Source organism: Betta splendens, chromosome 24, assembly GCF_900634795.4.
Source record: "Betta splendens chromosome 24, fBetSpl5.4, whole genome shotgun sequence".
Classification (NCBI taxonomy): domain Eukaryota; kingdom Metazoa; phylum Chordata; class Actinopteri; order Anabantiformes; family Osphronemidae; genus Betta; species Betta splendens.
The window spans coordinates 8,993,758-9,013,402 of record NC_040901.2 but is presented as its reverse complement, the minus strand read 5'-3'; the positions used below and the strand labels follow the sequence as shown (position 1 = coordinate 9,013,402).

Sequence of the window (19,645 nt, the reverse complement as noted above, 5' to 3'; positions counted from 1 at the left end):
GTAGATGAGTGTCAGACTGTTGATTGTTCTTCTCCCACACTGTCCACCCACGATCACCAGTTCCACCACTGAATCACATTACTCATTAAATCAAGCCAACTTTATTCCAGATGACTTGTTATAATAAAACGTTTTGTTCTTTGTTTTCTTATAGTTCCGCCATTGGTAAGTGTAAAATATGCACTTAAGTGTATTTTTAAATGTCATCAATCAGCCTCATCTAAATTATTATCCTACACAATTATTATAGTGAAAAGCTGACTAATTAACATATTTAAGGTTTTGATTTAAAATAACCACATTATTTCAAATGCACTTACATTTTGATTTCAATTCATATTTTTCCCGATTTAAAAAAATAAAAATCACTTTACACTAAATTCAAAATGTGTTTTAAACCATTATGAACAGTTCCCATTGTCTCCAGTGGTTATCAATAAACAGGTAAAAACTTTACACTTTACTTCTCTAGAGGAGAAAGTCTGTCTTCATTCACACCTGAATATTTATGAATATCTTAATAAACCAGCTACACATGAGTAGGTGAAAGCCCTTCATCACATATTTACTACAATTGCTTTGTAAACATGCTCACGTTTTGTAGGGAAGTGGGTTAAGGTCGAAGGTCTTGAAAAACTATAGCTCAGTACATTGAGTGTATAAGTAACTAGGTCAGAGTTTTTACATTAATCAACATTGACACACTTTTTAAGTCAGTTGTGGCCACATGTTGTGAAGGATGTTTGGTAAAGTTTTTTATATATACTTTTCTGGCCCATTTTGCTTCTCGATCCTCATGAACGTACATACACTGTAGAGTAGAATTAACTCAGTGCATTAAGGAAACTGGATTGTTTCTGCTTTACTTTTGAAAAACATCTGACTTCCTGTATCCGCTCCAGACCGTCGGCCCTTTCCTCTTCCAGCACAATAGAGTTCAAGGGAGACTTAGGATTGTACGTCTCTTCCTGCTGCACAGTTGTTCTAAAAACCAAAAAAACACTCTGGTTTCCTTAATCGGCTAAGGTTTCAGAACGGGTCTCAGTTCTTAAATCATTGGTAAAGCTTTGTAGTCATTTCAGTAACGTTCATACTCTGTTTAAGAAATTACAAACAGGAGTTTTGTGCAAAGAAACACTGACATTTTGTCCAAATACATTTTGTTCAACTCAATTCTAAATCTGCCGCTGACGCTTAACCATTGAGTTGTTATGGGACTTTGGTGTCTTTTTTATATCAATTATTGGCTACAGAGTGAACTATTCATCTTTGTCTGTTTGTCTTTCAGAATGTTGGCAAAGCCCTACGTGCTACATGGAAGTGTCTAATGCTTGGTCTGTACAGTTTTGCTCTAGGATATTCTACACCGGTTACGGTTGCAGCTACTTTTCCCCCTGATTATCACCGTGGCAGATACCGGCACTGAATAGAGATTAATGCCTCTCCTCCAGCTTCACTCCTGCAATATACAGCAAAAGAATTTACTGTGTCTTGGAAAACAAACCAAATTAAACCTATGCACAGTTTAATTAAAGCTTAATCAAAACGTTTTATGTAAGAACAAACTATGTCAAATAAGATGTAAAGTAAATTCCTTGTTAAAAAAAATTGCATAGCAAAAGTAGGAAATGTCATTAATTACATTAACAGTGTCTTGTTACAAAATGTTTTAACCACTGTTATTCAAGATAGATACACATCTACCTAAATGTTGATGTCTAAAATTCTAATGTGCCATTGAATGTAAAGTGTGATTTTATTTACAGTAACAGTCATCATGTTTCATTATTCACCTTAAATCACAGAACCTAAAAACCATTAAGCGTCAAACTAGATAGGGATGCATGCTCCTTTTCACTGTTTGTACTATTTAATTATTAGTTATAGTATTATTACGCAAGTAAGTAATCTGGATTTTAAGTATTAAATGTTAAGATAGTAAATTCTAACTTTAAAGTGACACACAGCTGGTGTTGCATGTGTTTTAGAAGGACTGTGCAGGAATGAAGCGCTCACAGTGGAACAGAGATGAAGTGACTCCGAACATATAACATTGTAATTATACGCTGGAAGACAAAAGCAAAGTGTTGATAAGCAAAGCAATTGAAAAGAGACTGAAACTTAGAACAGAGTTGGTTTATAGGTTATAATGTTTCTCAAAATGTGAATATGTGAATATTGAAAGATTTTCTTATGTTTGCTTTAATGTAAATGTTTGTCTTGAAATTAAATGGAAGGTAAATTTTCATTCATGTTTAAATATTAGTCCTGATCAGTTTTGCTTTTGTGTCACTGCAACCTTACATTCACTTCTACAATAATCATGTACAATTAATAATAAACTTGAAAATATAAACTTTCTCTCTGACCATGTTATTGTTGCTTCATTTAGAACATTTTGTTTTGTAAATTAACTTTATACAGTACACTTAGCACAAGAATAATACATTTTAGTCGCCTTAGTGACGTAATCCAACTGCGACACAACCCTCTTCCGCGTTCTTCTCTTGTTTACATGACAGTTGTGGCAGTAGCTTAAGTGCAGTGTTTTTCTAAAGATGACGGAACAGAAAGCGCAGAATATTAGCTCCATACCCATCGATGGGTTCAGTAATTTAAGAATAACGTCCATATCGACTTTTCTCATGTCAGTAAGTACAAGTTTACTTTCCCGATAAATAGTAAGCTACAGTATGAAGCTAGCTGGCTGGCTAACAGCTAGCGCTAACCTGAAACAGTCGCTAATTAGCCCGTAGGTCTTACAATTACATTTAACGGATGGCGTTTCTGTTACAGGTGCAGTGGTCGGAACGTTGGCTCATATGGTTGATGGTGTTTCACGTTGTGTGTTTGTTCCTGACTGTGATCACCTGCAGATTCTACAGAGCTCAGATCTGTCACTTCTTGCTCATGGGTACGTGGTTGAGTTCATTACCAGTATATAAAACAACGATTCAGCAAGCAGCTGTATGAAGTGTTAATTAGTGCACCACAGGTAGTTATGAATTTACTGCTTTTATACAGAAACTACTTTAGTCATTACAGTTGAATTCTGTCTCCCCTGGGGTCTGATGTAAAGCCAGCGGAAGCTAAACTGTCTCTTCTGAAGCTGAAGTTAACAGGCGGATTCATTGATTCATAAACTGATGTGTTTTCTCCCTGCAGTTGGTCTAGTCTATAGTGCCGAGTATCTAAACGAACTAGCTGCCATGAACTGGAGGTAAGGCTGTGACAACTACAGAAACACCAATACCTTCAGGTTCAAATGTTGTCTGTTATGTATTGTTGTCTTTGTTTTTTCCACAGTAATAAAACGTTTTCCTTTGCAGGTCATTTTCAGATTTCCAGTATTTTGATTCCAAGGGAATGTTCATATCTTTGGTCTTCTCAATCCCTCTACTGCTCAATACTGTCATCATTGTGGTAAGCTTTGATTATCTCCCACCCTTTACAATGTGAGGAAATATTGAAAACACTGCTTAACACCTGTTCATATTTGTGGGTTACTACAGGCGGTGTGGGTGTACAGGACATTTTCCACTATGACTGAACTGAAGACTCTCCAACTGAAGCGAAAGGCTCGCAGGGAGAAAAGAGAGAAGAATGACTAATCCCTATGAATATGTCCAATAATGGGCTTCATTGAGAGGAACTATAAATGTCTCTCTTGCTAATCCTGAAATTTGGAGCTGGTTTTCAGATTCCCTCTTGCAACTCTAAAAGGATTTGTCAGTGCCAGGGCTGCATGTCTGTTTCTGTTAATAACTGTTGGATGGTGGTGCTTGGATGGCGTATGTACTTACCATGGACCAAATTATGTTTGCTGTCAATGTTCATGTGCGTAAGTGGTTTGGAAAAAATAAAGATGAAGCATTTTTTTTTTCTTTTTTTTCCTGCATTTTTCTGTTTAGGTAAATCAGGTCATCATGTCCCCATTTCAAGCAACTTTTTGGTTTACTGAAATCAAATTGCTTGTCCAGACGGCACAGATAGCTTTGATCTTGACCTTTCAGATGCAGCTGCTTTAATAATGCTCACTCTGTGTGGCTTGAACAAATAGTAAGGAACCACTAGAGGGCAGCAGGCAATCGCGTCTGACGTGCTGCTGTCTATTTTTTTAATTGTTTAATATTTGCCAGTAGTTGACAGGTTGTCTTGCATTGACATTTAATTTTAGTTATTTTGTGCTTATCATTTTTCACAGATGCCTTCAAAATAACTATTTACTTTTGATATTTTGCTTAAATAAATTGGTCAGGAACTGGGTTTAGATAAAAGTTACTGGAGTTCCAAGTTATTACTCAAAAGGTGGAATAAGGACAGTGGAGTTGAATTGTTAGAGGTGGTGAAGTGTACGTATGTCTGGAATTTGCTTGGCTTGCTCTATCATCCTATCTCCAAAGGTGTGTCTGTCTCTCTCTCTTTCTCTCTCGCTCTCTCTTTCTTTCTCACACACACACACACACACACACACACACACACACACACACACACACACACACACACACACACACACACACACACACTGTGTACACACAACTACAGCTTTTTATTTCATAGTCCTCGATGATTAATCCTTAACATAACCCAATCCTAGTTTAACCAAAACACCTGCAGCCCCTTGACAATTACAAGTGTAAATTGGCAGACACTTCAATTCATAATCAAATAAAACAAAATTGCAATGATATGCATCACAAGTTGTTGAAGTAGAAACTGGCTACGTTACATTAGAACAGCATGTTGCACAAGACTAAGTCAGCTGCAGTCCTGTGGGTTAAAACACTTTGAACTGAAGATCAACCAGCACCTGGTTGAAAAAGTTTAAAGAGCCAAGCACACGGTTCAAGATAAAAGCTCCGTCTCCAATGGCAACAGTTACAAAATTCAACATCACAACATTATGAAATCTAAGAAAAGAATTAATGGTAGTTTATCGTGGACGTAAACACTTTGGCTTGTGAATTCACTGAATGGTGGGTCATGAAGTGGAACTCAGATGTAGTAGGCTGTTATCAGAGAATCTATGAAGGACATTTTAGGACAGCGCAGCAGGAACTATTTGAGAGTCTGTTCCCAGAAAACGAGCATTACGACAAGTCAGCGCGGGTCCATAGAGATTCAGTGTGGTTAAAACTTTACAGATAAGCAACTGTGTGCATGCACTCCCCACAAAAAAAATATTTAGCATTTAGTGTTATCACATGTTAAAATAGTTTCATTCCACTGTACAAGTCATTGTAAAATGTCCTGATGGAGCTTTGTGCTGATGATGTATGATGTTTACATTTACTGTAAAGGTTCAAACCACATAAATGATGATTTTAAGTTCTGTATGTTTGAACAATGGTTGGCTCTACAGTTTGGTTTTGTAGCCAAACAACCCACCAATGAACACATGCTATTACTATACAGAAGTCATTTGTCAACATGACAATACTGGATGTGGGAACAATGTAGTGACCTAGTTATTTTGAGGGCCAATAGAATATGACAGAGGCTGCCTGGGTCTAATACAAACACAAATCACTTAATGAGAAGCATTTCATTGTACACAAACGATCTACAGATCCGTCCCTAAATGAAACATCATGCTTCTGCTTCAAACCCCTAAAAAGACACCAGCACCGGTTGAAACCCTGCGTGTATGTTTCTGATCGCGCTTCATGCCAAATGGAGTCTACTGCATATGAAAGAATGAGAATAAACAGATGTTGTGTGGAGCCAACAATGGGCGCCGAGCGTTTACATCTCCAGTGCCGAAAGGAAATGAGCTCAAACGATGACAGTGATTTCTCCATCTGTCACAATCTCCTCTCTCGCTCCTTCTATAGTTTATGTTGGCCCCTGCTGCAGCTCCCACATCTGGGCCCGTGTGATCCACGGGTAACGAGGTGTTCGCCAGGACTGTGTGTTCATCACAGCGTTGTGCTAATTGCCAGCGTTGTAGTTTTCTAGTTTGTGATGCATTTTACAATCCTCCACAGCAGCACAGCATCAAATCTAATATTTTCACACGCAGCCTCTACATTTAACAGGTTTTACACCACTTAGACCTATTTAGACCCGTTTCGGGCTACTGCGCCAACATTACTGCATTATAAGCATATTATACCTCTGATTGCTGAACAGGGGATTAAAGCATTACTCCGGCATCTTTGCAGACTGTTTGCATCATAGTCTGAGCTGGTGGTGTTGTCCTGAAAGCAGCAGCAAGGCCTGCTGGTTGAGTCACAGCGCGGCTGGACAGGCTTTGTAATGCAATAAAGAGAAAAGAGAGAGAGGGCGAGAGGAGCGACTGGAGAAACTGATACACAGTAATGGGTGACTCACTCAGTGTGTGCTCATGAATGAGTCACTGTGATGTACACGCTTGTATAAATGTATGGTATTAAACTTATTGTACGTACGGATGAGCCATGAGTTAAGAATCGAACCAATAATTAAAGTGCGATGCACTTATTTAAACTGGCGAATATGAATTAATCAGCTTTCACTCACATATTTCACAAGTTATTGAGTCTAATGTATCTAAGGATGCTGACTAAAAGGCAAAGGTGCTTAAAATCAGTGACTCACTCCTGGTCTCCGATTCAGCGAGTCATCAATCAATCCATATCAAATACTACACAGATCGATCAGAGGATGATCGCATCCTTTCATCATCGTTTGCTTGAAGAGGAACTACTAAAAACAGACATTTAAGGTTTCCTCTCCGGAACCCTGTGCAGCGTTCACAACGCACGGGATTACTTAACCTTTTATGAGATTATGATAAATGCACACAAAGCATCCTGACAAGTGGCTCCTGCTTTACAGGTTGCCAAAATACGGTGTTCTGTCACTTTAAGCAATAAATATTCAGCTTCAGTGTTTCTCAGACTTCCAGACAGAGGAACGTATTAAAACTCCAATCAATAGAAACCCATAGGTTTATGTTTCAGGTGACATCATCGCCGCCGTTGGCATTTACTCACTATTCCCTGTTTTTAATCACGCACCCTCATTCCCACACGGACACATGACTCCGAGTTCCAGATATCCAGCGACATTGTGGGAAGCTGCAAATCATTTCAGGAACTCTGTGACAAACAAGACCGGTGCCAAGTTTTCTCCTATTAAGGTCCTCGTCTAAAGTCTTTCTGGAACTATTTTCTTTTATTTAAACTAATTTCAACTTTATTGCATGTTTGCAGGGCAGCAAATCAGAGGCTCTCGGGCCAGCGACAGCAGCATCTCATGGGCACCATCAGAGCGATGGCATGTCCCGTTTCCTTCCAGCGACACAGTGGCCCGCGTCCATGACTTGATTGATTGGATTTGACAGCTACAATCCCCAACACATGTATGTAAACACATATTAATAGTAAAAGTAAGTTTACATGCAAGTAAAGCATAAGAGAAGTCAGATGTGCCAAACGGAGGCTTGGATGGAGGATCTGCTGAATAAAATAAGCTTATTAATGTCCATTCTTCACATATCGCCTGTCTGGACAACGTGTACACTCTGGGGACAGTGTCTCTATTGTCACTTATGCCAATTTGGTGCTTCCATCAGAAAAGCATGAATCACCGGCCATTATTGTGATAAATGATAGAACTTTGTTACTTGGAGAGAAAGGCCTCGCTTCCGCGTCTAACGCTTCGCAAGCCCTTAAATCGCGTCATCGCGTGCAGAGAAGCAGATTCGTGGTCTTTTTTTTTTTTTTTTAAATCTAACTCCCGTGTGCCGTCTCCATCCAGCTCTCGTCACCAGTCAGCGCTGGCATCTCCCGCGCTGGTAAAAATAAACGCAACACGCAACAGCCGAGTCGGGGTGCACGCAGAAACGGGGGCGTTTCGGAATTCTTGGACATTTATGGAGAAAGTGCTCCGTTCCGAACTGGGGAGGAATGGATGTAAGCGGGAATTGGTAGGCGCTGCGCGTCCCACGTGTTTTTATGGCATCGCTGCTGTTATTGCTGCGTAATTGAATTAGTGCCTGTCAGTCCAGAGCTGCACTCACTAAACATGAGGTTTCTGTCTGACGTGCAATTCAGAACATATATTTACATAATGTATCACTACAGAATGCGACTCTTGGCCAAATTTAAAAATAGGCTTGTAATAGAGACCCACAGCTTATTCTAGTTGAATGCCTGGTCGTGCTGAAGCTTTACTATTCAACCTGAGTGTGCTTGGTGTGTCCACCTCGCCCCCGATCATCATGTAATATTTGAATTCCAACCAGATGACTTTTTTACTCCATCGTAAATTCCCCCGCGCTCGTGTTCAGACACCTTTCATCTCGCGTCTAAACATACGACATCAGTTCAATGGGAACCGCATGGGCGTGTGTTCGATATCGCTAATTCGAAGTTTTGTGAAACCCAGGCCAAGGAACACACCAGACGTTACAAACGGCGGGCGAGATGAAAAGGAGCGCTTTGGGCGGCTGATTGTAATAATGGACGGGATAAGATCTGAGCGAGAGATGAAGAGAGGGCGGTCAGAATGTGTCTGCTTTTCTATTAACACGTTAAACGTTACAGTCACAGCCCTTTGTTCTGGGAGATGAGTCACTGTCTTCATCTTCATCCTCATCTTCATCCTATGTCTACTAGCCATATGTCGCATCGGGGGTTCTCGCGTCTCTCCGTCAGCTCGCCGCTGGTGACATTTGAAGGTGAATCGTCTCGGCCGCGGTGTCATGTCAGCCACAGATAGCAATTTAACATCTCGTGTAGCTCCTCTTGGAGCAAAAGCGCAAAAAAAGCGCCGATGACAGAGTGCAGACGCAGGCGTTTGTGCGTTTCCAGTGACGCTGAAGTTGCTGCTGTTGTTTATCAGCCACAGATGCGTCTGGGTTGGAAACACGGAGATGGAAACGGGCCACGGCAATAAAAACCACACAAATGCATTTAGGCTGAATTATTCCATTTGTCAGCCCAGCAGGACTTGTAGGCCTTTAATTTGATGGATGTGTCTTAGTTTACAGCAAAGGTAACACAAGCGGGTCTGGCAGAGCGACTTCCTCAGATGTGATCGGCCGCTCTTGATCCACCTGACTATAAAACAGCTTCTGGGTCAGACTGTCTCGCTCCTCTCCAGCCCGCGATTCGGATCTGATCTAGTGACTGGGATCTTTGGCTCTCTGGGTTTAAAGCTGAGCCTTTGAACCTGCCTCCGATCTGTGGACTCTGGCTCGGGACCTCAGCAACAGATGGAGCTGCTTTGGACTGGCTGGACCTGCATCCGAGCGCCTGCTGTGGAGACTCCGATCAGCTCAGCATTCCCACAATGGCACAATGACCAAAAGGTCACAATTTGGTTGCTGCAAATGAATTCTCCTGAGCCCACTACTCGAATTCCCATCATAAACACACTCTTTAATGGAGCACGTAGCGACTGAGTGGCATCTCTGGAAAACGCTGGACCGTCTTGATGAAGGAATGCAAAGCATGAACAGACTCCATCAAACTGCCCCCTTCGTGTTAAGAGACTTAAAGGACACTGAGCAGCTTCAGGGTTCAATGTTTGATTCTGGCAGGTGCATGAGGTTCATAATCTTCATATACACATGAAAAAGTGTAAGTGCAGCAAACTTGAAACCTGAAATGCTTTTTGTTCCTGCATTTTCCATCCATGCGTGATGCTCGTTCTCAGCAGGACGCAGCTTCCGAGGCTGCAGGATTTCCGCTCCTCTCGTGCCTGCGAGGTCGTCATGCTCAGCGTCCCCCCCCCCGTCAGTGCCCTAAAAAGTCCTGGATTAAAGTTGGATGCTTGGTTCGGATCACCTGAGACGATGACAGGAAGTCGGGGCGGCGGCGACGGTCCGTCCCGCTGCACGGATCAGCGTAGACGTTCCAGTTCCTGCTCCTTCTCGCTATCTATCAACTGGCAGTTAAAGCCAGTCTGAGCTGAGCCACTTAAATAAATGCATCCCATAATGCGCCGTCACCATCAGTCTTCGTGTTTGTTATTGTTACTCTGCAGGTAACCTCGGTCGGAGCCTCAGCCCTCTGATACTTTGGCCACGTGGCCCGTCCATCACCAGCAGCCTGACAGACACAACTGGGGGACGCTCACGCCCACGCGTCTGGGCACCGGCACCACGGCTCCAATCTCCTCTGCTAAATGATTAGGCGTCGGGGGACTTCGAGCCCGGGCTCCGGAAATAGCCGCGTCTCCCCCGCGGCTGACGCGCTCCCGCGTCATCCGCCGTGTTTGCTGAGGTTTCCGTCCGGAGCGCGAGCGCTCCGTCGGCGCTGACATCTCCCTCGCGCGGACATTTCTGTCGCGAGGGGTAATTTCCCACTACAAGACGTACTGCAAACACCGCTAACCTCCCGAAGGCACGGCGGAGATGAAAGCGCACAGGGGGTTGTGTGTGTGTGTGTGTGTGTGGGGGGGGGGGGGGGGGTCGACCTCAAAGGCCGCGTAGAAAACACCACCCAGGCTCTTTCTTCTTCAGGAATGTTTGTCGTAACATTTAACGAGGAAGAATGGGACGCCGGCTTCCTGTCAGTCATTCGTCAGGCGCACGTGCACACAACAAGTAACGTGCGGCGGATGAACGGGCCTCGCGGGTTGGAGTTAGAGAAGAGCGTCGGTGCTGTCGGTCCTGGTCCTGTAATAGAATTCCAACAATAAAAGCATTTGAGGGACAGCAGGCGTTAAGTCCAAATTCGAATGAATGGACACAGAGGGAATGATGTCATGGATAATGTGATAAAACGGAGGAACCTGTGATGGCATGCTGGCTGCTCATTTCATCTGAATTAATGCTTCTACCGTTTTCTTAACCTGCACTTTAACCTTTTATACTTTCAATAAGAAGCAAAATTTTATGAGCAAATGACGCACGTCGATTTTGACTAATTGGAATAAATTCTATTAACTTTGTCACTCACTGCAGTGAATGGAGAACAAGGCACAGTTTGATTTATTCCCGTTGTGAGTCGGCGTCATCGCCTCGGGTTTGATGAACGCGGGCATCCGTCTTCCAAAGGCGCCGCGTGTTTATTATCAGCATGTGCGGGAGGGAGGGGCGCGCGGCCGGACGGCAGGTGGCCTCCCGCGCCGCGGCGCTGATCTATGGGCTCGTCTGCGGGAGGGACGGAGGCGAGAGACAAGACGGATGGAGGGGGGGACGGATGGGAGACACGGCCGCCGAGAGGAAACAAAGGAGGAACGCGATGCTTTCAGACGCGAGGAGCCGGTTCATGAATGGCCGCACGTTACGCTGAAACCTTTATTTCAGGGAGCATCTGCTGGTGAATGACATCAGCCCTTGACCTTTAAAGCGAGACTGCCCACGTTAGTCCGGCTGGACTCCGGGTTCCATAGGATGCGCCACACGAGCAGACGAGCTCAGTCGCATGTTTGTGTTCCCGTTGTGTTTCGCGTTTGTGTTTGTCTCGTTGCATTATTCATCCGGTTGCTGTTTAACTGACTCCCTGAAGGGGGGATGTTTCCGCCGTTGCCTTTTTTTTTTTTGGACCCATTCATGAATAACTGAGAGATTTCTGAGGGGATTCCAGAAAGAAACGGACAAAACAGACAAGCACAAACAGACTCGCACGTCAACACAGTTGTCACTCACTGCATCTGGAACCACTGAAAATAACAATAATATCAATAATATTTCACGAGTCGGGAGAATCCTCTCAGTGATCACACAAGGCCTTTACAGGCAGCTTGAGACTAAACAACAGTTCGCTGGGCCGACGGAGACATGACGGTTAGCAGTTGTGGAGGTGAGAAATTTAACCCTTTGGGTCAAGACATTTCGCCATGTTTGGGTCACAGGCTGATAACGAGCCTCCCTTTCACTCCCTGATCCATCAATGGAGGAGTCACGAGAAATGGGGAAAAGGTAGAGGTTGGGGAAAAAAGCCATTCATCAGTGTGTGTTTGCTCCTCAGGGTTTTAGGAGGTGGGTTGAGGACCAGGACCAGAGAGGACCCTTAGCGTCCACCATCTCAGCTATCAAAGCCTTTCAGATCATTAGAGCAGCACAGGTTCAGTTCAGTTTCACTGTGACTAAAGATAATAAACACAAGTATTCGTCTTCCTCCCTTAAATTCCTGCAGGTCATTGCGTGTGCTCGGTGAACTCCCTCGGATTATTATACTGCAATAAATATCCCCGGTTCCGCTTTTTCAAGTGAGAATCGGCACCGCTTCGCCACGGCGACGTCCTTTGATGCCGGAGGGGGGAGACGGCGGCGCGAGACGGCGGGGGACGTTCACGGGCCGTGAATCTTCGCGGAGACCTCCCTGCTCCGCGAGACGACGCTCGTGGAAGCGCGGGATCGGGACCGGGCCTGACCTCGCGGGAGCGCGCCCGACGGGAGGGAAGGAAAGCCGCGCGCGCGCGCGCGCGCGCAACCGGAGCACGACTCGTGTTTGGTGAAGCTTTTATCCGCGTCTTTTTTTCCCCGCAGATGTATAATTTATCTTTATATATAATATAATTTAGCTGCACCAACGTGCCCGCGCTGCAGATTCTTTACGGCGGCCAACTCCCACGTCCTCCACACCTGCGAACGGGCGCATCTCGCTCTTGCATCACGGCTGATAACATTTCTCACATACTGTAACTTAAAAGGTTGGCTGCATCTGTCCGGTGAACAGCAGCCACGGAAATAGATTATTACAGCATCCCGGCTGCTTGTATCGTATATGCGTTCACCTTCTGCACGTCGCAGATCGCGTTTCGGCCGCTCTGTCAACAGAACCAGCAGTAACGGGAACCGGGGCTCCGGTCCCGTGACTCAGGGGAAGACGGGACCCGGAGAATGACGGGACGATGACGTCACGCACCTGAAAATAGGGGACATGAGTGAAGCTGGCATCGTTATTGCCTGTGTTTTGTATCAGCGTCTATGAGCCGACTGGGCTGCATGGATGCCTATAGAGCGTCTAAGTATCATTACATCATCCAGATCTGCTGAATAATGCAGAGGCCCGTTGTTTGAATTCGCCTATAATTAGCGTAGTAGCAATTAACAAAAACGGAGGCACGGCCCCCGTGACTGAGCGCCTGTAAAAGCCCTGCGAGCGGGTGCACGTGGCCTGGGAGCCGTGCAGCGGCGGATAATGGTATAAGTACTGCAGCTGTTCCGAGGAACTGGCTCCCAGTCCGGCTGCAGCTACAGTAACTGATCCGCGGGCCTGAGTGCCTTTTCCGCACAGCGCTGGCGGGGCCTTTTCTCGAGAACACGCCGCTGTCAAGGAGCCCTTCTAGGAATTAACGATTCCTCCGATCTATTACCAAATCCTCGGCCCGACGCCTCCCTCCGAGGCCTCTCCTATTTGTGGACTATACTGTACTTCCTGTGTCGCGTTGACACGCTCAAAGTGAAAGCGCAGCAGGCTTCCAGTGCAAAACCAGACCATTTGTTTGCTCCAGGGAAATGACATGTACAACGCTCTCACCCTCTTAAACATTTACCAACACGGAGCTGACGCAACCTCTCTCTCTCTCTCTCTCGCTCGCTCACTTTAGCCTTCCCTTGGTCTTCCTCCCTCATGCTTTTAGATCTCATGTCAGCGATATTGAGTGCTCAGGGCCCTGCAGGAGAAGCGTGTTAGCATCAATTGCTCCCGCGAGGGTCGACATCTGGGAAGAGCCGCTCCGCATCCGAACGCAACCGCGCGGGTCGAGCGACTGGACGCCGGAGCCGCGTGGAGCGGGTTCCGGTGACCTTCGGGTCACGGGACCGGCTGCACGGGCGCCGATGCTGCGCGGGTGCAGGGATCGGCTGCTCTTGTCTGGGGCGCCGCTCTCTCGAGCCGCTTGTTCCTTTCCGCAGCGTAAAATAAGCAAACACGGCGAATCCGAAGTCCCGGAAATTGAAAACCGAGCGACACTGGAGCATCCTGTCTAAATAAACAAATTCCACAGCGTTGTCTCATTTCTTTCAGGGGACTTCGCCACTAAACCAACAAACTTCTACCAGTCTTTCTTCTGCATATAACACAGTTGTAACTATAATAGCCCCATAATACAGAACTCTGATAAGGATTCATGATGCGTGGGCAGGAACAGTGAGGATCAGTGGATGGAGGTTGATGTCAGGGACTCACAACAGGTCCACACGCGCGCGCATGCGACACGTCCCAGACGCGAGGACATGTTTGAGGACCGCTTCATCCCTTCATGTCGGCGACATCCTCGCCGCCGTCTCGCCAATCTAGGGGACGGAGCTTTGAATTCCAGCGAGTCATTAGGCGCACGCATAAAACCGAAGCCAAATGACTCAACATGCCTTGTTAATATTAGTGAGGGGGAAATTAACGCTTGACCCGAACTCGGAAGCTTGAACCCAGAACACGACAGGACCGGACCTTTACAGGAGCCGTCAACCTCAGCTCGTCCCCAGTCCGAGGATGCTCCATCTGGTAGCGTAGTAGACAGTAAACATGGGGAACTACTCCCTTCTTGTCAATAGGCAATCAAAGGTCCACATCCTTTGTGCCAAAGACCTGCTCATTCTCCTCAAAGCTCGGACAGCTGTGTCATTCCTGAACAGTGAGCTCCTCCAGAGCGAGTAATGCTTCCCATGCTGCACTTGAACGCTCATAAATCACGCAGCTGTCAATCACGCGGATTAAAAAATTAATTGGGCGTTCGTAGCCCTGATCGTGTGCGACGTGGACTAGAGCGGGAGGCCTTTTCCGTGTGCAGGGGTTCGACCCTCGCTCCGCTCGCTCCTCCATCACCTTTCCTGACTCCGGCCGCTAATAACAAACATGTGCGCGCGACGTGGAGGAGAATGTTTGCTGCAGAGCTGGACTCCTTCCAGTGAGGATGGAATGTGCGGTTTGGGATTCCTATCAGTTTATTAGCAAATTTGCATTTCGCCTGTCACGTTTCCAATAGGAGGCATTTTTCTTTTGCATTTCGCCGGCAACACCCCTGGTTCACGCCGGGTCAAAGGTACCTGCGGGTTGTTGTCGACAACACAGCCGTTGGAGGAACAGCAGCAGCAGCCGTCCCGGGTCCGAGCGTGGATTCCACAGATCCAGCACAAGTGGCGCTGATAAAAACGAGGAGCATCAAATTTGCGCTCATTCTGGTGTTTGTGCGTGTGTTCACTTTGCCTTTCATTCCGCCAGATGAGGAACGTGCTTCTGATTTCACTCAGCTGCGCCCCATCGTGAAAACCTGCAACTCTTGCAACCGGAGCCCATAAACCCGCTTTAATGAAACTTTAAAGTTCATCAACACTGAACAGCACTTGTGCAAAAAGCATGTTGGACAAACAGGCGACAGAACCAGAACGGGCTTCACTGACCCTTTTATCTCCTTCAGCGGCCAAATCAAACCAGAACTGGTGGAAAGCACCCGACTGTTAAAGACAGTGCTGGTCCACATTCGGTATCTGCTGACGCGCGGTGGAAGCGTGTACTCCCAGCATTCAGCACGCGTCAAGGCCGAGCAGCTGCTGTGTGAATGACAGAGGCAGATACAAAGACGTGCGAGATAACTGTTAGAAAACCAGCTCCTGGAGCATCAAGAGACTCGGGCACCAGATATTTCCCTCATTCGTGCAGTGTTAAGCGCGTTTTGATGTTTGATTGCGGCGGAGGCCCAGATCGCAGCGGTTCTGACGACGGGGGAGGTGGAGTTTTCCACTTGGACGGGAAGAGGGAGCGTCGAGCGAACCGTCCCTCAGCGAGCGCGGGGCGGAAAAGGGCGGAGGAGGCGACGGGCGTGTGTGAGGTCCAGCGTGTGTTTGACTCAACGCCATGAGAAGGCGACTCACCTCAGAGCCTGCAGAGTTCACACAACAGGGGGCCGCTCGTGTGCGACACATTACACGAGGTCAAACTCTTCACGAGACCGCTCAAGGAGCAAACACTGAGCGGCGATCTGCAAAACATTAGAGTCATAAATATGGAATGGAACGAAGGCGCCCCGAGTCCTGACTTTCTCCAGTTTGAACTGATTTGCATGTGTTGACAGATCACGGGACATCGACACTCTGTTGTCTTCAAGGGTCGTCAAGCGTTTTACAATGCTGTTGTTTTCCACTTTCCACTCGCTCGCTATGAGACATAACAACAGTGTGAGAACTTTTAATTCAAATGTTGCCAACTGCTGCTCTAGGATAAACCAGTTAAATAAAGGAATCTTCAGTATTAGTATGAATAAATTCATATGCTCGGTTTATATGTGCTTCTTTAAAAGGAACACGGCATAATAGTGGGTCTGACCATGACACACATCAGAGGTCAGGCTCATTCTAACTGTCTGAACTGATAATAGCACTAGTTGCTTCCAAACCCAGACCTCACTACGATCTCAAGTCAGAGCCTGACCTTTCGATTCTCACTGCGACCTCTGAATAAAGCTGATCCATCCTGTCTCATCCATGCGTAATAACGATAGCGGGTATGAATCACTAGAGGGGGGGGGGGGGTGGACCGAATACCGCCGGACGTATATAATTAGAATCACGCTGCTCGTCTGCGCGGGTTTCGAAAGGCTCTGGCGCTAAAACTGCGCTCCGGCCGCTCAGTGCGCAGTTGCGGCTGAGTGACAGTGCGCGCTGTCCTTTCAGCACCAAGCTTTTACGCACGGCCACAAGATTTACGTTACTCAGAAAAGCAGTTAAAACATAAATAGTTTTTTTTTTCCCCGACGAAGCATTGTTACGGTTACAAATAAAAGCACACTAAAGAATGTGTGGTCTATGATTTATTGAAATATTTCGCCATGTTTGTGTTTAAGCTGTTAAGCGGCAGGAACTTTATGTTTAAAGTCTGGAAGCTGCTATTTGCTTTCATGGTGTTTTCGGACTGTAATCACCCCTGTGAGTCTCCGTGGCCTCGGTGTGGAGGTGAGGGGTGGGAGCAAGGGAACCCACTGCACGCCCAGGCTTAAAAGACAAAGTTTTAGCGGCTACAGTGGACACAAAGCCCGTGGAAACGTCAAGTCCACTTACCAAGAACGCGCAGGACCTTTTAGAAATCCTGCTAATTAATTTTCATAGAATCATCCCCAAACGGTAATTGTGCTTCAGTTCCCATGACGGATGTAAAGCCACAATGGCTCTAAATGGAGGGGGATATGGGAGCGTTTCCACTAAGATGTCGGCATCTGCGCTGCGCGCTGGGCTGATTGGGAATTTCAGTGGAAGTATTAGGAAGGAAAACGCTTCCTGTAACCGCGTATCGCACAGATAAATGGAGTAACGCAGAGGAGGGAGGCGCAGAAAACTTGACACGGCGCTCGAGTGATGGTCAGGCAACTCGCGTGGACTTGACGCGTCCCGTTATCACCACAGACGGTGCGGAGGAACCCAGGGGGGACAGGTCACAGAATAAAAAGTGGGGCGAGGAGAGGACTGAGCTGCTGCTCCGGCGAGGACGCACGCGGGTCCCTCAGCTGCGGGTTCACTCTCCCCTCGCAGTCGGTGCGCGTTCGGCTCGGCGATGACTGCAGAGACTCGGCGACTGCTCCTGTGACTGCACAAGTTTTGCTTTTGTAACGATTTTAAAAAGGGAACTGGAATTTAGGAGCGGAGCGACGCGGGGACCTACAATAAAGTTGTGCAGACTTCTTTATTTCTCTTTCCACCCTGGACTCACGGGACGTATTCACGCAACGTTGAAGAGGCTCCAGAGGCTCGGAGGTAACGTTCGTATGAAGCCGCTATTCCCTTTCTGCGCGACAGAAGTTGTGTTTGTGCAGTCGTCGCAAACTGAGCCTGCGGCAAATTAAACTTGGGCCACCGGTCACAGTAGCAGCTCGGGACCAAACCTGCGCTCGTGCTGGTGATTTAACCTCGCAAAATATCAGTGGACTGACGATAAATTAGATTTAGATGCATCACAAGTTAATTGGTGAACCGTTGCAATGCAACGAACAACTTCACAGCTGTGCGTAATTTACTCTACAGTCTCCGTCCAATTAGTTTTACTTTAAATAACACTCCCTCAGTCAGTCTTGTCTTATAGCTTAATTATGCGCTATTAATACCATTCAGCAGTAAAACACGCTGGCTTTGTTCTTGAGGTCTACGTCTGCAGTCGGTATGAGCGCGGCACTTTAATTTGACATTTGTGCCACATGTCTCGCGCAGGTGCGCGGCCACACGTTTCCCCCAGAGCAGCGCGTTTGAGGCTCCCCGTCTTCCGCGCTCACCCAGAGTAATGCGGCAATCGCGCCAACGCGCCACCATGGGACTGCTGCTGTTGATGTGCACGCTGAGCGGCCACTGCGGCCAGGGCGCGCCCTCGGCGGCGGCGCCGGCGGGCGGGCGCGCGCACGCGGACCTGAGGCGCGTGGTGGAGATCGTGAAGCACGTGGAGGGCGGCCGCGGCCGCCACGGCGCGAGGACCGCGGCGCCGCTGACGACGCGGGCGAGGACGTCTCTGGCGGCGGACTTGCGCAACGCGAGGACGGCGAGCAGAGCGGACGATACTGTGGGTGAGTGGCGGCTCGTCTTGATGGGCGGGGACTGCACTGGACTGGCTGTGGGAGGATGCTGCAGCACATTATTTAATCTGCAAAGTCATTACAATGTAGTTGATTAAAAGGGCAAAGTACAAATAATTCTTCATAGCTTTATAGGAAAGGGCCCCTGACGCTGCTTTTGCTCTTTTTCCAGTCATAATCCCAAGAGACGCCAGAAAGAAGGAGAAGTTTCTGAAGCACATAACAGGTAAGGCCTCGTTGTACAAACGGCTTGTTTGTGGCTCTGTGTTAAAAAAAAAAAGCCCGATCCTGGCTGTAAAAGCGATGCCAGTGCAGGTGCAGTGCCCCTAAATCTGCTGTGTCCCTTCAGGCCCGCTCTACTTCAGCCCCAAGTGCAGGAAGGACGTGTACAGACTGTATCACCACACCAGAGACTGCACGATACCTGCATGTAAGCTGCCGTCACAGTAAACCGCCTAGTTAGTGCGTCCTTCCTCAGGCCCAGTGTGATGTCAATATCCTCCCGCCTCCGCAGACTTCAAGAGGTGCGCGCGGCTCCTCACCCGGCTAGCCGGCAGCCCACAGTGCACGGAGGGGTAGCGCACGAGGTACGGGAGCCGCCGTCGCTGTCCATTCAGGTGTGGAGCTGTGTCTGTGGTGGAGCTGGAGCTGTAGTGATGCACACGAGCTGCAGCAGCAGCAGCAGCAGCAGAGCAAGAGAAGCCGGGGCCAAATCAAGTTTCGTCTCAGCTCCTTTTTGGAAAGGGAACTGTTTTTTCAGGTACTGCCAAGTAGGGGGGGAGCGCTGAATTACACTTCCTTGCTTTTGCAGATCGAAGCCAAACAAGTTCTCCAGAAGAAATAGAAAAAAAAAGTTGGGAAAAAAGTGCCTTGGACAGTGAGCGGGAAGCTGAAAATACTCCAACCATCCCCAGCCGCCATTAGGCACAGCATCGTCCTCCACTGAAGCCGGTTCTGCCACGGCGTGGATCACCGCCACCCGCCGCTTTGGACGAGGGAGCAACCCGGCAGAACCAGAACCAGAACCAGGACAAGGATGGGAGGTGAGAAGAAAGCGAGACGTGGAGCAGGAAAACAAACAAGCAGCTCAGAGGAAAAAAAAAAAAAGAAAACTGGACTTGGTTTTTCCTGATGGAATATCCAAAAATATGTTGCTAAAAAAAGGGATTGCTTTTCTTTATTTTGTTCATTTCCTCAAGAAAAGAACAGAATC

At 47.0% G+C, this 19,645-nt stretch overlaps 2 protein-coding genes across 4 annotated transcripts; both read left to right on the top strand.

Annotated features, from left to right (window-relative positions):
- Window positions 1-2,478: 2,478 nt before the first annotated feature.
- Window positions 2,479-3,882, top strand: tmem18 (transmembrane protein 18). The gene is made up of 5 exons (XM_029142143.3): window positions 2,479-2,651; window positions 2,797-2,914; window positions 3,166-3,220; window positions 3,330-3,423; window positions 3,513-3,882. The coding sequence occupies exons 1-5, from the start codon at window positions 2,559-2,561 to the stop codon at window positions 3,609-3,611; spliced, it is 459 nt and encodes a 152-aa protein (XP_028997976.1). The 5' UTR covers window positions 2,479-2,558; the 3' UTR covers window positions 3,612-3,882.
- Window positions 3,883-16,846: 12,964 nt separating this feature from the next.
- On the top strand, window positions 16,847-19,625 carry LOC114849492 (ALK and LTK ligand 2-like). 3 transcript variants are annotated; one of them, XM_055506516.1, is made up of 6 exons: window positions 16,847-17,626; window positions 18,077-18,423; window positions 18,605-18,658; window positions 18,782-18,862; window positions 18,947-19,049; window positions 19,244-19,625. In XM_055506516.1, the coding sequence occupies exons 2-5, from the start codon at window positions 18,147-18,149 to the stop codon at window positions 19,009-19,011; spliced, it is 477 nt and encodes a 158-aa protein (XP_055362491.1). In that variant the 5' UTR covers window positions 16,847-17,626; window positions 18,077-18,146; the 3' UTR covers window positions 19,012-19,049; window positions 19,244-19,625. The 3 variants fall into 3 exon arrangements, with proteins under 3 accessions (XP_055362491.1, XP_028996855.1, XP_028996853.1); XM_029141022.3 differs by having other exon boundaries at window positions 16,848-17,626; window positions 18,947-19,019; XM_029141020.3 differs by having other exon boundaries at window positions 16,848-17,626; window positions 18,947-19,625.
- Window positions 19,626-19,645: the final 20 nt, after the last annotated feature.

Coding starts and splice junctions, on each gene's coding strand:
- tmem18 (XM_029142143.3), top strand. CDS start 2,559: ATGACGGAACAGAAAGCGCAGAATATTAGCTCCATACCCATCGATGGG. Junction 2,915..3,165: donor CTGTCACTTCTTGCTCATGG/GTACGTGGTTGA, acceptor TTCTCCCTGCAG/TTGGTCTAGTCTATAGTGCC. Junction 3,221..3,329: donor CTAGCTGCCATGAACTGGAG/GTAAGGCTGTGA, acceptor TTTCCTTTGCAG/GTCATTTTCAGATTTCCAGT.
- LOC114849492 (XM_055506516.1), top strand. CDS start 18,147: ATGCGGCAATCGCGCCAACGCGCCACCATGGGACTGCTGCTGTTGATG. Junction 18,424..18,604: donor CAGAGCGGACGATACTGTGG/GTGAGTGGCGGC, acceptor CTCTTTTTCCAG/TCATAATCCCAAGAGACGCC. Junction 18,863..18,946: donor AGACTGCACGATACCTGCAT/GTAAGCTGCCGT, acceptor CCGCCTCCGCAG/ACTTCAAGAGGTGCGCGCGG.